Raw genomic sequence first — 14,909 nt, forward strand, 5'->3', positions numbered from 1 at the left:
CCTGAGGTCCTGGGGGCAGAGGTAGGGCCAGGCCACCATCCCTGAGGTCCTGGGGCCAGAGGTAGGGCCAGGCCACCATCCCTGAGGTCCTGGGGACTTAGGTTTATAAGCAGGCACTGCTGCCACCCTGCTTAGCTGCCTGGCTTCTACTCCCAGGCCTCACCCGAGCAGTTGCCGATGGGGCACGGCCGGAAGTGGCCATCCAGCCGTGTGCAGGGGGCTCCCTTGGCAGCCCGGCCCGGCGCTGGTCCCTGGTGGCGGTAGCGCTGCTGCACAGGCACCTGGCAGGAGCAGCGTGTCCAGCTGCTCCAGCTGCTCCATATGCACTCGTCTGGGGACAGCAAGGGTACATCAGCAGGGCCCCTTGGGGTCCCTGCAGCCCCTGCTCCATGCCCTCTCCTTTCATCCCTGCCCTCGCCAGCACCTTGTGCATGAGAAAGGGGAAAGGTAACACAGGGTTCAAACAGGCTCTGCTAGGTGGACTCCTTTTACCCAGAAAGGAGGTCACTCAGGGAAGGCCTCCGAAAGAGGTGACAGGAGGAGAAAGACAAAGCAGAGAGTCAGGGGACAAGTGAGGCTGGGACACACATTATTCTATAGCCCAATACAGGGAAATAGGGACGCTTACCCAGGCAGGGCCCTGGGTAGCAGGCCTCGGTGTCCAGGTGTGTGACAGTGCCATTGTTGCATGTGGGGTCAGCCTCGCCGGGCAGGCAGGGGCAGGACCCAGAGCGGGAGGTCAGGCCCAGGCCGCACGTGTGGGAACAGGGCCCCCATGGGCCCCAGAAACAGGTGTCCAGCAATCGCCGACACGGCTGCTGCCCACAGTGCCGCATCTGGGTGTCAGAGCCCGGGCAAGGCGGCCCGTTGCGCTGAGCAGCCAACACTGTGCAGGTCCGGGTGCGGACCTGGTGTCCACCTCCACAGGAGACAGGGCAGTCGGACCAAGGAGACCACAGTGTCCAGCCACTGGGCACTACGGGAGGACACAGGTGAAGTTGGAGGAGTAGGGCAGGTGGGTGGATAGGAGGAAGACTCAGAGAGTTGGGGCAAGATCTTTATACACAAGGGTGGCAGTGGGGTGGGGGGCCAATGCAGAACACAGGGCAGATGGCCAGTGACAGAGAATAGGAGGGTGAACAGAGGCAGGGGTCAGGATGAAACCCAGACCTGCACACTCGGTGTTGTCACAGATCACGCCTTCCGGGGTGCAGGAGCTGGGGGAGGAGCCCAGACTCAGGGACCTGCCCTGCAGCAGGACAGTCCAGTCACCCTTCTGTGCCCTGCACTTACCACTGCTGACATTCTCCATGAAGCCAGCTGTCCCCCAGACTTCGGGGGTGGGTGCCCTGCAGGCACAAGGGTGGGCACGGGGCTTGCGGGCACAGCTGGCTCTGGGACTGCTCCTCTCGACACTCTGGGGCCCATGACCCAGACGTGGAAGACCTAGTGACAGGGCCAGGGAGATAGGAGCAGCCCAGGCCTTACCAGCCCTGAGGGTGGTCCTGGAGGTGCTAAGGCAAGGCCTGGGTGGCCTGTGACCAAGCTGGGCAGGACACTGGGGGAGCAGAATCACTGGAAGAGCAGGTTGAAGACCGCCATCTCCAAGAGGAGATATACCAGGCAGAGGGTCCCTGAGTGGGACAGGGACATCTTCTCGCCTCACCCAGCCTCATACCGGAAGCGGCTCTGCTGTCCCCCGGGCCCACACGAGAGGCTGCAGGGACTCCAGGCTGACCAGCGGCTCCAGGCACAGTGGGTGGGTGGCGGGCAGGGCAGGGCCGTGCAGGAGAGGCGCCCTGCCTGGCAGGTGCAGTTGTTGCAGGTGTCTTGGTGCTGGCTCCCTGGAGCCCAGCTGTGGCCCTGGGCATCTGTGCACTCGCAGTACCCGATGGGCACACAGCTGCCATCCTGCTCCAGGGACCCTGCAAGGAGGCATTCCTTGGTGGCCGTGCTGGTGGCAGCGGGCCCACCTGCATCTCACTGAGCTCCCCATGAGCTGGAGGGCCTGTGGCACGCACTGTTGGGGCACCGGCAACCTTGGTGGCAGACTTGGGGGTCCTCGCACACCACTCCATCCTGCAAGTCTGAGCAGCGGCGGGGGCAGCGGTTGGCACAACTGACAAGCTCCATGCCTGCTGGGCAGCCCTCCTCTAAGTGGAGGAGGAGGCCTGGCATCAGGCGGTAGGCTCTGAGGCCCACATCTGAGGGCCAGTGAGGTAACAGCCTCTCCCCGCAAGGCCCCAAATGAAGCGAGAGGCAGGGTGGCTGTTGCCACTGTCATACCGCAAGGCATGGGGTTGCAGACCCGGGAGTGATGCCTCTCTCCGACACAGGGAGCACCCCCATTCTTGGGTGGGGGGCTTGAGCAGCTCCGGCTCCTCAGTGATCGGCCCCCTCCACAACTCCGGTCACACCAGGACCAGGGGCTCCAGCGTGACCAGCCCCCTGGTACTGTGTGGGAAAGAGAATGGCTCCATCAGCTCAGCGAGAGGGACTCACGCGCCCCGTGAGCCTCACCCAGATCTGGAAGGAGAGACAGGGGATGGAGCCTCACCCTTGGGCAGGCTAGGTGCCTGGGAAGGAGGGAGGTGCTGTGCAGGGAAGGGCTGGGTCCTACGCCTGGTTCTCCCGCCCACCTCACCTGGGCAAGCACTCAGGTTGCAGAAGCGGCGCTCCTGGTAGGCAGTAAGGATGTCGGGGCACCAGTGTCCCCCGGGCCCAGGGGGATGGTATGCTCGCAGACGACGCTGCTGGCCCACCCCGCAGCTGCGGGAGCATGGCTCCCACGGTGCCCAGGGAGTCCAGGAACAGTTCTCTGGCCCACAGCCAGGGCCGGGGCACAGGGGCAGCTCTGCAGGACAAAGTGGAGCTGGAGCTGGCACAACTACCCAGTCCTTTCTCCTCCCCCAGCCCACTCTCCTGCCCCAGCTGGGGCCCCACCCAGATCCTGGCGCCTGTGCAGGTCTGACACTGACAGCTGAGTGCCTCTGGTGTCTGTCCTCCGTGTCCCTTTTCAGCACAGAGAGCAATCCCTGACTCACAGGGTTGCTGGGAGGAATGTGAGGCACATGTGCAGCATGATCCACAGATGCAATGCGTATTTAATTTTTAAAAAATTACACTAAAGGACACATTGCCATTAATCCCCCTCAAAATATCCCCCTCACTTTATCCAGTTACTCTGGCCACTTTCTGGAAGTCCTTTCTCATGGTGTCTTTGGTTGCATCGCTGTGGTGTCTTCTAAGTCCTGAATCAATTCAAAGTGTTTACCTTTCATGGCCATTTTGATTACAGAGAAGATCCATGTTATTTTTTTAAAGTATTCAGTACAAGGTCTCACTACACAGCTCAGACTCATAGTGATCCTCCTGTTTGCAGCCTCCCCAGCACTGGGATTCCAGGCATGCGCCACCACTCGGTCACTGGCTCAGCGAGCCCAGGGGCAGGGCTGGTGTGGCATGTGGTATCAGGGATTGAAACCTGGTCCCTGCGCTTCTCTAAGCAGGTGCTTAGTCTGCAGAACTATCCCATTGACTGAAGAGCCATGTTATGGCTTGTGTCTAGTTGGCCCCCCAAAGCCTCATACAGTCATGGGGTGGACTTCTAGAGTTTGAGATTAACTCATGATGTGCTGGGATTATGGGTATGAGTGCTGCAGGGATTATGGGTGTGAGTGCTGTACCCAGCCTGGGGCAGGCAGCCTGAATGTGTCATAAGAGAGACAGACTTGCTTTCTGTTGCCATTGTTGCCGCAACTCCTCCCTTTTGCTCTTGCTGTTTTGCTGCCTTCCGCTGCCATGAACCTCTACCCATGCCAGTGTGCCTTGGAGCCAGCTGAGTGTGGACTAAAACCTCCAGTAACTGTGTACTAAATAAACCTTTCCTTCCTTTACTTTGGGTGTTGGGTGTTTTGTCCCAGCAACGAGAGAAGAGTAACTGAGACAAGCCACAAGTCGCACAGTGCCAGAACTGTTGAGTCAGGCGGGTGAAGACACTGGGTGTTTGCACAAGCCTGCCTGTCCATTGGGCAGCACTCAGTAGCAACATTCATTGTATTGTTTTTTTGTTTTGTTTTGTTTTGGGCGGAACTGGGGATTGAACTCAGATCCTTGCGTTTGCCAGTCAAGCACTTCTCCTACTGAGCCATCTCCCCAGCCGTCACTGTGTTGTTGATCACACCTCATAAGGACATTCATGAAAGGACCTCCAGGACCGCTTCAGAAAGCGGCAAGAAGGGTGGGGTAAGCATGCTCAAAGCAAGGGGGAGGCCTTTGAGGTGCAGGGATGGCAATGTGTTCTTCCCTGTAAATATTTTTTATAAAACATTCTCTGTGTATTGCGATCACGCCCGGTACACACATGAGAACCAAGCAGTCTGCTGAACTTGGCCGAGCTCCCCACAGCCTGGAATCCGACACTGATTTCAGTGAGATTAGAGGTGAGCTTTAGAAACTTGCAGCTGCCAGAGGCCTACAGGCTGCTGAGGCTGAGATGGGCAGGTACCTGTGCAGGAGGGCAGGTTGCAGGGACGCTCCTGTGCTGGCTCCCCCATGGAACAGTTGGCCAGGCAGGGGCGCAGGCGGCTGCGCCATGCAGGGCGGGCAGGGTCTGTGCAGCTGCGGGAGCAGGGCGACCACGGCGACCATAGGCCCCAGCCACCTGGAGACAGAGGGAGCAGGGACACAGGGGAACTGGGTTGGGGCTGGAGGAGGCTTGCACTTCCCAAAAGGGGACCATGTAGGAGGAGATGGGGGTCTGGGGCTACCTGGAAGGGCGGTCACTGGTTCCACCGTGGGCACTTCAGCCCCTGTGCCAAAAGAGACCCTGCTCAGAAATGCTTCCTGGCCCGCCATAGCACTCCTGAGCTGCACAGAAGGCTGGCAGTCCCAGCCCTCTCCGGCCCAGCCCTCTCTCAGCTCTGTGATCTCCTATGGAGACTCCAGGACCCGCTCAGCACTTGCCAGCTGAGTATGGCCTCTGCCCCGGCTTTTCCAGCTCCCTGGGCTGCCTTCCCTTCCAGGGCTCCTCCATCCCTCAGTCCAGCAGACGCTGCCTCCTCCAGGAAGCCGCCCCGGTGCATCCCTCTACAGTTTCCTCCCACCCCAATTCCCACCTCACACACGCATTTCTATAGGGCTTGCCCCATACTAAAATGGGGTCTCTGAGCCCTTGGGTCCCATGATCAGGGACTTTACCCTCCACCCCAGCCCCATCCTGTGGGATGCACCTGGCTGGCTGTCCAGGAAGGCTGGCTAAATGTATTTGAATAGAAGTCTAGAGCTAGAGAGTAAAAGGAAGGAGGACCCAGAGACGGGTATGGCTACAGAAAGACACAGGTGGGGACGAGGCAGGCAAAATGGCATGAATCAGACCCTGATGCTGCTATCTAGTGTCCCTTACCAGGGCAGTCTGGGCTGTGGCAGTCCTCCAGGTCCTTTCTGGGTCCTAGGCAGCCCTGGCCCCCAGAAGCAGGTGTGGGGAGCATGCACTGGCGGCTGCGGGTGCGGGTCCCCAGCTGGCCACAGGAACGGGAGCACGGGCCCCACGGGCCCCAGGGGCTGAAGCCACTTTCAGCCTGGGAGCAGTTGTCCAGGGAGCAGGACAGCTTCCCATGCACACAGGAGCTGAGGGGAGGGCGTAGGCATGAGGGGCCAGGCAGGAAGGGATGAGGGGCCTGGACACATGTCCAAGGGCCCTAGAAAAAGGGGAAGGACAGGTGAATCTCACCCACATCCCAGCCCAGTCCTCATCCTGGGCAGCCCCTCACCAGTTTCTGCAGCCCATTTGAAATGTCTGGCCTGGGTCCAACTCATCTCCAGGCCCAAAGTGCTGACCTTCTTCTCCCAAAAGGGGTGGGGACATCCCAGACCCAGAGCTGGTGGCACCCAACTCCTGCAGCAGTGTGGCTGTCAGCACACAGGGACACTCCTGGGACAGCGAGATCACACAGAACCAGGTGTCTGTGCGCAGTCTCAGAGACTTGGTGGGGGAGGGAGGGCTCTGGGCTGCATGAGGGTGCTTCCTGGTGTATGAGGGTTGGTGGCCCTTCGACATGGATGTAAGGCACCATGGGTGCTTGTCACTGGGGCCTGGGCCTGGTATAAGCAGGTGCCACCAAGGCCTGGAGAGGACAGGACTTGGCAGAAGCAGGAAGAGCTTAGCCAGAGTGTGGAGGAGTCAAGATGGCTGAGTTTGGATCCAGTTCTGCCCTGGCTGGATGACCTTACTGTCCCTTCCTCTCCCTGAGGTCAGAGTCATCATTATCGAAGTCGAGAGTGAGGGGCCAGATGGCTGCTCAGGTCCCTGTGGCCATGGCATTCTGGAGGCTACCAGGGTAAGGACAGGGCTCCCTGGTGCCTGCTAAGCTCAGCAGAGCAGAGCTGGCACCTGTGCGCCCCCTGCACTCACAGCAGGGGCAAGGGTGCTGGTGCCAGGCAGAGAGGCGACGAGGCGCTTTCCCAAGGTGTAGGAGGAAAGTGAGAAGCAGAGACCTGCGTGTCAGTGGTGCAAAGCAGGGAGTCAAGCCTGAGCTGCCCCCACCCCCAGGAAGCTGCGGTTGCCAGGACACAGGACTGGGGCCATGCGACCCCTGGGGGCGCTGCTGAGTGGACAGATGTGTTGGGGGGTGCCAGGGCCTTCAGGGTGAGGCAAGTGGTCCCCCCAGGAAGTAGGAGCATCGCCCCCACTACCCACTCCAGTCCTCTGCCTCTCCCTGTCTTGACGCTCTCAGCAAAGGGGCCAGGGGTCCAGAGGCCACAGGTCCTCAGGTGTGAAGGGCTGCAGGTGAGGGGCGGGGCAGGGCAGGGTGCGGTTGCGTTCTGACCTGGACACAGGCCAAGCGGTGCAGGAAGGTGCCCTCAGGACAGTGGCAGCCTTCCTCGCAGCTGCTGGAGAAGCAGGCCACCTGGCCCGTGATGTGGGCACAGGAGAAGGGGCATCCCTCGCTGGGCTGGCACTCGCGGTACAGGCGTCCAGCTGGGCAGCCTGCCTCTAAAGCAACACCTGCATCAGTACCTGCTCTTCCCGGCCACTCTGTGCCCACCTATGCTGTGAATGCTCCTTCCTGGGCAGTGCCCCCCCCCAGACTGCCCTCCCCCAAGCAGCTTCCTTCTTCCCTGGCCCAGCACTGGCGAGGGAAGGGGCAGGTGGGCAGGAGGGGAGGGGAGGCCGGAAGGCACCCTTGAGTCAGTATCAAGGCCTCCAAGGGGCCCAAGCTCATGGAAATGTCAGCACAAAGGCTGGCAGGCTCACCTCTGCAGACCTGGGTATGGCAGGTGCGGCTCTGCCGGGCCAGTCCCGGGCAGGGGGGTCGGGGGCAGAGCCGGGAGCGCAGCTGCTCCCCTCCCCCACAGGAAACACTGCAGTCCTCCCAGGGGCCCCAGAACCCCCACATGCCCATGCCAGGGCAACTGGGCACCTCCTGGCACTGCAGGATGCCTGCCACACAGGTGCTGGGGACAAGGGAGGGGGCTTCAGAGAGGGCCTGGCCCATTTCCGGGAGGACCCTCCTGCCTGGCTCCACCCCATGCCTGGTTTGCTTACCAGTTGTCACATGGCCCAGTCACCACCTCTCCAGGTTCCAGACTCTCCCAGGAGCTGAGCCCAGACCCTGCTGACCGGCTGTGGTTCTCAGGAACCCCTGAAGGGTGCGGCAGTGAGAGGTGGGGAGCTCTGGACAGCTCAGCACCCCCACGAATCCCTCCTCCCACACCCCTGCCTCCCTGCAGTCCACCCCGCAGGCTGGTGTCCTGGAGGAGGGAGGTAGAAGAAGGGGACATGGAGGACACAAGGGTTTGCAGGGGGCTGGGCCTTGAGGGCCAGGCAGAATGGCAAGGGCCGAGGAGGCACTGACCCACGGCTCCAGGCTGGTACTGGCAGCGGCAGTGGGCTGGGGGCACACAGAGCCCATCCTGGGTGAGCTGTCCCAGGGGACATCCACAGCTGGGCTGGCACCCCACAGGGCCTGGCTGGCACACACTTCCAGGGGACAGGTCCTGGCAGGAGCGGGGGCAAGGCCGCCCACAGGGCAGTAGAACCTGGCCCCCTCCACAGTCTAGGGCAGGAGGGAAGCAGGGAGGGTGGGTGCTGGTGGCCTCCTACCTAGGCCACCCTGCCACCCTACCCACGGAGAGTGAGTTGGCATGGATGCAGGTACAGGGGTCAGAGGTCAGGGGTCAGAAGCAGCGCCTGCCTAGACTTAGGAGGCTCTCCAGGCCCCTCCAGAAGCCGCACCTGCGCACTCCGTGGAGCTGTCCCAGCATGGGCGACTCTCCTCGTGGGCCCCTGGGCACGGCCTGCCTCCCTCAGAGCTGGGTGGCTGGGTGCACACTCGCCTCCGGTGGGACTGCCCCAGGCACACATCGCAGGAAGCCCATGGCCCCCAAGGGCTCCAGGCGCCATCCACTGTCCAGGAAGACAGACGAACATGCACCTTAGGAGCCCTGGGAACCCCAGGGCGTGCAGGCTGGAGCAGACACTGGGGGGATGGCGTGGGCCCCGTGGAGGCAGCACACCTGGGCAGGCGGTGGAGCTCGGGCAGGCCTCCCTCTGACCCTGGGCCCCTGCCCCGCCGGGGCATGGAGCACCGCCGTGCTGAGGAGCGGGGCAGGCACAAGCCCTGGAGCGGGTCCTCGCCTGGCTCCTGCAGGGCTGGGAGCACGCTGTCCACTCTGACCATGAGCACCAGCTTCCGGGCACTGTGAGGAAAGTCCGGGCATTGGGTAGAACTGATCCTTGCCCTGGCCCAGGACCTGGCCCCCCCATGTCTTCAGGGCTACTTCTTTACCCCCTGCAAGCCAGCTCATACCTGGACAGGGCAAGTCCGTGCAGTTGAGCCTCCCCTCCATGCAGGTGCTGGGTAACAGGTGCAGACACAAGAGGATGAGCCAGCCGCTCAGGGCCACCAAGGTCCCAGGGACAGCCTCCTGACTGCCTCTGTCCCCACCCCACCAGTGTCCCAGTCTGTGCTTGTCTGCAGGCTCCAGCACCCTCTTCACCTGCTCCCTGCCTCACTGGTGGGGACGTCACAGCTGGTGTAACTGGTACAAGGTCAGACAATGGGAGCAAACACCATCTGATCTGTGGCCCGTGCCACCCTGCACCTCTCCTCCAGGAGCACGTGTGTGGCCCTCGGGAGACATATGGGGCTAGCTGCCTCAGTCTCCCCACTTATCAGGTAGGGTCCGGTGTGTCTACCCTGGATTTCTCAGGGGTGGTGGATTTTTAATGTCCCCTCTGCTGAGCCGCGGGTCTCACATGCATGCACAGGAGGCAGGGCCACGCCCATGGGCATCGCTGCCTCCTGACACCAGGGCACGGCCGGCTCACCAGTGGTTGCAGCCATCAGGCCTGGCCAGCTGGGCGCCTGGACGGTGCCGCTCCCCAGTCAGCAGGTCCAGGCAGCTGCAGTGACCCGGCTGCACACAGATGGTCCCATCAGCACTCAGCACCTGGCCCAGGGGACAGTAGCAGCCGGGCTGACAGCGCCAAACACAGTGCTGAGGGGACAGCAAGGAGGGGCTCTGGTCAGCACCAAACAGGGCCTGCAGGGTGGGGGTGGTCACTGGGGAGCCATAGAGTACTCTGGGGGGACACAGAAGGAGAGGACAGCAGAGGAGGCCAAACTGTGACCTTCATCTCGGAGGCTTCCATCCGACACAGTTTATATTTGCAGTTTTGCTAAGAAGGGAGGGGACCCAGGCATAGTGGCACATGATTGGAATCCTAGCCATGCTCAGGAGGCTGAGGCATGAGGATCACTGAGTTTGAGGCCAGGCCGAGCAACACAGTGAGTTCAACACCGGCCTGAACTACATAGCAAGACCCAAAACTAAAACAAAACAAGAAAGGCAAGAAGGAGAACAAGCCAGCCTTGCTGGTCTTCCTCCCGCGAGACTGTGGCATCCAGGAGAAAGAGCGAGCGTCTTTGTCCACGGTGTCCCAGGGAGCGCGCAGGAAACGCTCACACGCACCCAAGTTTGTGCACAGATGTGCGTACGCACGAAGGGTGATGCCGTGGGGTGGTTTCCCCTCCTATTTGTGCTGTTTGCAGTAAAAGCTTTACTTTGAGAAGACGGGGTGCCAGCCTGGCATGGGCTGGTCAAAGGTGACTCACAGACCCAGCACCGAGACAGCCCTTGAGCCCAGCCACGCCTGTGAGGTGGCCCTCGGGTCAGGGGCCAGGCAGGCCAGGCAGGGAAGTCTACTCACCACAAGGTCGTCGCAGGAGTGGGGGCAGGGAGGGCCACAGGCGCTGTACTGGGCCCCCTCGATGGAGGTGCAGTTGGTCCCTGGGACAGGGACCAGAGGGGCTGAAAGCAGTGCCCTTCCACCCCCTGCCCCTGAGCCCACCCCATCCCTGGCACGTACCTGGGCACGGCTGAGCCTGGCAGGTTTCCCCCTGGGCCTGAGGTCCCTCGCAGAAAAGCCCCAGGCCCTCAGGTGGCGGCTGGTCACAGGCTCGGGTCCGGCTGCGCAGGCCTCCCCCGCAGCTCCGACTGCAGCTCGACCAGGGTCCCCAAGGCCCCCAGTCTCCTGCTCCTGAGAGATAGTGAGGGAAGGCAAGGGAGGACTTGGCATGGCCCGTGGCCAGTTGGCACCACCTCCAGGCCAGGGTTGGCCCACTCACGGTCACAGGCAGGCGGGAAGCACGGCTCTTCCTCGGCCTCGGGTCCTGGGCAGAGGGGTGTGGGGGCAGTTGGGGAGGGCAGCAGAGCCTGGCTTGCAGGCACCACGCTGGGGGTGTTGAGGCAGAAGTGGTGCCGGTGGCGACGGGCAGGGCCACAGGAGGCTGAGCATTCGCTCCAGGGAGTCCAGGGGGACCATTTGGGCTGGCCTTGGGGGACACGGGAGAGAGAAGATGAGGAGCGCAGATGTGCCATGCACCCCCTTGGGCCACACTCTCTGGAGAACTGTCCCCAGTCCCAGCCCTGGCTACCATTGCCACCGTTTAGAGGGTAGGCAGGGGCAGGTCACCGTTGGGTGGGAACCTTTCTCACCCTCCTCGCAAGGCCTGGAGGTGCAGTTGGAGACCAGCCCAGAGACACAGGAACTGCAAACGACACAGCAGAGGGCTGTGTGAGGTCACCTCAAATCCTATATTTGAGCCCTAGCTCCAGGACCTGCCCCTGGTCTTACCAGAGTCTTTGTAAAGGTAGCCATACTAAAGAGAGGTCACTGGGGTGGCCCTAACCTGACACTAACAAGGGCGGAAAAGAGGCCAGGGGGTGGGCAGGTCCTGCCTTTGAGGAAAGGCTGGATGCCTCTCCTGCCACTGAGGAGGGACAGCAGCCCCACAGAAGCCACAGGGGACACCGGGCCCAGGCCGCCACCATGCAGGGCTCTCACCAGTTTTCACAGGCATTCAGCACAATGCTGCCCGGGGGGTAGAGGTGGCCCCCGTGGGTACAGGGGCAGTCCTGGGGGGGCACACACATGCTGTTCTGGAAGGGAAAGCCACCTGTCACCTCCAGCGCCAGCCCACTGCTCCCCAGACAGAGCTGGCACCACTCCTGAGGCCCCTCAGAACCATCTGTTCACAATCCCCACCTCCCTAGCACCCTCCTTCTGGGAACATGCAGGCTGTCAGCTGCAGGGGCCATGGGGGGAACATTCCCCCAAGATCTGCAAGAAAAGGTCCTTTTTTAAAAAAAAATGTTTGCATTTGATTTTATTTTTTGAAAAGGTCCTTTTTTTTTTTTTATGTATTTAGTACAGAGTCTACAAGGTCTCACTGCACAGATCAGACCTGTAGTGATCCTCCTGTTTCAGCCTCCCAAGTGCCAGGATTACAGGCGCACACCCTCACACCCAGTCTCAATCCACGTCTCAGTGTGCCCTGGGGGTGGGGCCTACACAGCACGCTGAGGTTTGTCTTTTATTGTGTGTGTGTGTGGAACCAGGGATTGAACTCAGTCAGGCCTTTGCACTTGCCACTCAAGCGTTTGTTCTACTGAGCCATCTCCCCAGCCCCAGCACGCTGAGGTTTGAACCCCGGTCGCTTGTGTGAAAAGGACCATTTTTATATCAAGATAGAAGACTGAATTGTCAAATGCCCTTAAATCACATAAGAAAACATAAAATATGGGGCCGGGGAAATGGCTCAGTGGAATAAGGGCTTCCCTGGCAAGCACAAGGGCCTGAGTTCAATCCCCGGTTCCGCAAAAAAAGAAAATATAAAATATGTTTTTGGAGGGCAGTACTGGGGCTTGAACCCAGAGTCTTTATTTTTTTTTGTCAGAACCGGGAATTGAACTTAGGCCCTTGTGCTTGCCAGGGAAGTGCTTATTCCACTGAGCCACCTCCCGGCCCTGAACCCAGGGTCTTTAGATTGAGCTTCATTCCCAGACCTTTTTTTTAACTTTTAATTTTGAAAGAGTCTCATTAAGTCACTAATTTGCTCAAGCTGTACTCAAAATTGTAATCCTCCTGCCTCAGCCTCCCCAAGTCCTGGGATATAGGCGTGTGCCACATCAGTTACAATACATAACTTTAACAGCTGTGGTGACCCCCACAGAATTTTTTTTTTCCCATCAACGAACGAAGAACAGAGAAAATGATGTATGCAGGATGTTCGGACGAAGATCATTGAAATTTCACAGAAACACTAATTGGACAGTGTGAGATCCAAAGTCAAGCTCATGGATGCTCTTGGCTGGCCAGGAGGTGTTGGCCTGCCCCAGCGTCCTCGCTCAACGATTAGGACCATCCTTGTGCCAGCAGATAGCCTGATGTAGACCCAGACCTCGCTACGCCTGTCCCTTACCCCACCCTACAGTGCAGCAGCAGCTGGAACCCTTCGTCCAAACCCCTCCATGCTCACGGAATTTCTGGGCCCTGGGACCCACCCTCCAACTGGAGAGGATTCTTGTGCTCTTGGTCCTTCCATCTGGGCTCCGGGCCAGGACTCCTTCTCCAGAAAGGCCCCCACGACTGACCCAGCCTGCTCTACACCGTGTGAAGCTCACTTCCTGTTTCCCACGCATCTGTCTTGTTCCTGGTGGCCCCAGGTCTGACCAAAGGCTTCACGAAGGCAGAGCCTATTTGCCCCCTCAACGTAGCTGAGCCCAAGCCTGAGCACACAGTAGGTCTATGTCCCTTCCTGGCACCCTGGGTCCCCAGGCATGAAGAGGTTCTACCTGTGGCCCTCCAAGGAGGACACTCACCAGCAGGAGCGTTGGAGGTGGGCAGTAGCAGCCAGGCTGGCAGGTCTGGTTTGTCTGTCCCAGGGAGCTGAGCTCTGCACAGGAGGCAGGGCCCTGGGCACAGTCCTGCCACTGCTGTCCCCTGGGACACACACCAGGCACTGGCCCTGGAGACACAAATCGATAGACCTGTCCCCTGGGCTTCCTCCAGGGCCCTGTGAGAGGCATCTGTTCTGGGTATGGCTGGGGTCATTGTGAGGCTGCCCAGGATTGCAGGACAGGGCTACAGTGAGAGAAGTAACAGCGCCCTGGGTTGGTGAGGACAGGAACTGGGGGGGGGGTGTCCCCAGAGAGACCTCACCTGCACAGGGCTGCAGGCTGCAGGTGGAGAACTCCACAGGGCCATGTGGGCTGCTGCCTTGGGTGCGGTTCCTGTAGCCACCGCCGCAGGACACGGAGCACCGAGTCCAGGGACCCCACGCCCCACCAGGACCTGGGGATGGAGCCCAGGTCACTGGAGGCCCTGCCTCCCACACCTACACACCAAGGGAACCCTCCCTCCTCACACCGCTAGCCACTTCCCCTGGGCCTCCAACCCTGCTGCGGACCTGCCTCCTCTGGGAAGGAAGCGGCTTCCTCTAGGGAAGGCGTCTCTCGGGCAATGGACTCAGCAGCTCTGACACAGCCTTAAGGCATCTCTCAGGGATGTCCCCTGCACCCCTCACAGGGCCCTGGAGGAAGCCTTGGGGTGCTCTAGCTCCGCTCTGAGGACACGAGTCTGCTCTTACCTTGGCACGGCTGCAGACTACAGAATTCAGCTTCCATGTCGGGACCCTGGCACTCAGCACCTCCGAGGGCAGCTGGGGGTGCAGAGCCTGTCCGCAAGCGTCGCCGAATGCCAACATCACAGCTGCGGCTGCAGGGACTCCACGGGGTCCAGGGGCTCCAGCCACAGGCCACTGCCAGTGCAAAGGGGTGGTGTGTGTGAGGCCAGGTCAAACCACGCTGAGCCCCGACTTGCCTGGGGTCCCACCTTTGTCCCATGGGCTCATCAGAAGGGCCTAGGTACCCCCTTGCTCCCTGACATGGGCCCCAGGTGGGGTACCTGGGCAGGGTTCTGAAGTGCATGCCATCTCACCAGAGACACAGGTGCTGCAGGGAGAGGGCTGGTGAGACCTGCCCTGCCTATCCCCACCATCATCACTCCCTGCCATAGAGCACTATGTCCTGGCCTCAGGGGAGGCTGCTGGTCACAGTGCCTACTACCCATTGCCCACTGTGGAAGTTCATTTTGTGACCAGCAGTCCCTCCACCCAAATCCACCCTGGGGGCTCCACAAGGCCCCCCAGCACTGTGTGGCCCTTTGTCACAAAGCTTCATGGGGAGACACCTTTTTATTCCATTTGCATTTACTAAACACCATTTGGAAATGACCTGGAATGACAAGGAGTGATTTAATGTTTTTTTTTTTTTCTTTGTAGTTCAGGGTAGTCTCAAACTTGCAACAATCCTCCTGCCTCAGCCTCCCAAGTGCTGGGATTACAGGCATACACCACCACACCCGGCTTGGAGGAGGGATTTAGAAAGAACAGGATTGCTGGGTACCCTTCTTTCTCTGTAGTTTTCTCCAGTGTAGTTTTAAAGCCTATCTGTCAAATCCCGGAGGTTACAGAAAAATGATCAGGGGCCAGGGAGATGGCTCAGTGGAATAAGTGCGTCCCTGGGAAGTGCAAGAGTCTGAGTTCAATCCCCGGTTCCGGAAA

At 60.3% G+C, this 14,909-nt stretch overlaps 1 protein-coding gene across 1 annotated transcript in view; it reads right to left on the minus strand.

Moving 5' to 3' along the window:
* Sspo (SCO-spondin) overlaps positions 1-14,909 on the minus strand; it is a 51,322-nt gene that overhangs the window by 9,942 nt on the left and 26,471 nt on the right. The window contains 29 exon segments of the mRNA XM_023712745.1: positions 164-331; positions 629-976; positions 1,171-1,217; positions 1,294-1,446; positions 1,679-1,925; positions 2,022-2,153; positions 2,287-2,454; positions 2,645-2,854; positions 4,508-4,663; positions 4,770-4,811; positions 5,405-5,628; positions 5,772-5,932; positions 6,828-6,994; positions 7,256-7,455; positions 7,547-7,643; positions 7,857-8,057; positions 8,237-8,407; positions 8,518-8,700; positions 8,811-8,857; positions 9,332-9,501; positions 10,214-10,293; positions 10,373-10,543; positions 10,632-10,838; positions 11,002-11,054; positions 11,351-11,445; positions 13,168-13,313; positions 13,508-13,639; positions 13,935-14,105; positions 14,252-14,298. Of these exon segments, the coding sequence (XP_023568513.1) occupies positions 164-331; positions 629-976; positions 1,171-1,217; positions 1,294-1,446; positions 1,679-1,925; positions 2,022-2,153; positions 2,287-2,454; positions 2,645-2,854; positions 4,508-4,663; positions 4,770-4,811; positions 5,405-5,628; positions 5,772-5,932; positions 6,828-6,994; positions 7,256-7,455; positions 7,547-7,643; positions 7,857-8,057; positions 8,237-8,407; positions 8,518-8,700; positions 8,811-8,857; positions 9,332-9,501; positions 10,214-10,293; positions 10,373-10,543; positions 10,632-10,838; positions 11,002-11,054; positions 11,351-11,445; positions 13,168-13,313; positions 13,508-13,639; positions 13,935-14,105; positions 14,252-14,298 (4,394 nt within the window).

Source organism: Octodon degus, unplaced genomic scaffold (genome assembly GCF_000260255.1).
Source record: "Octodon degus isolate 3935 unplaced genomic scaffold, OctDeg1.0 scaffold00027, whole genome shotgun sequence".
Lineage (NCBI taxonomy): Eukaryota > Metazoa > Chordata > Mammalia > Rodentia > Octodontidae > Octodon > Octodon degus.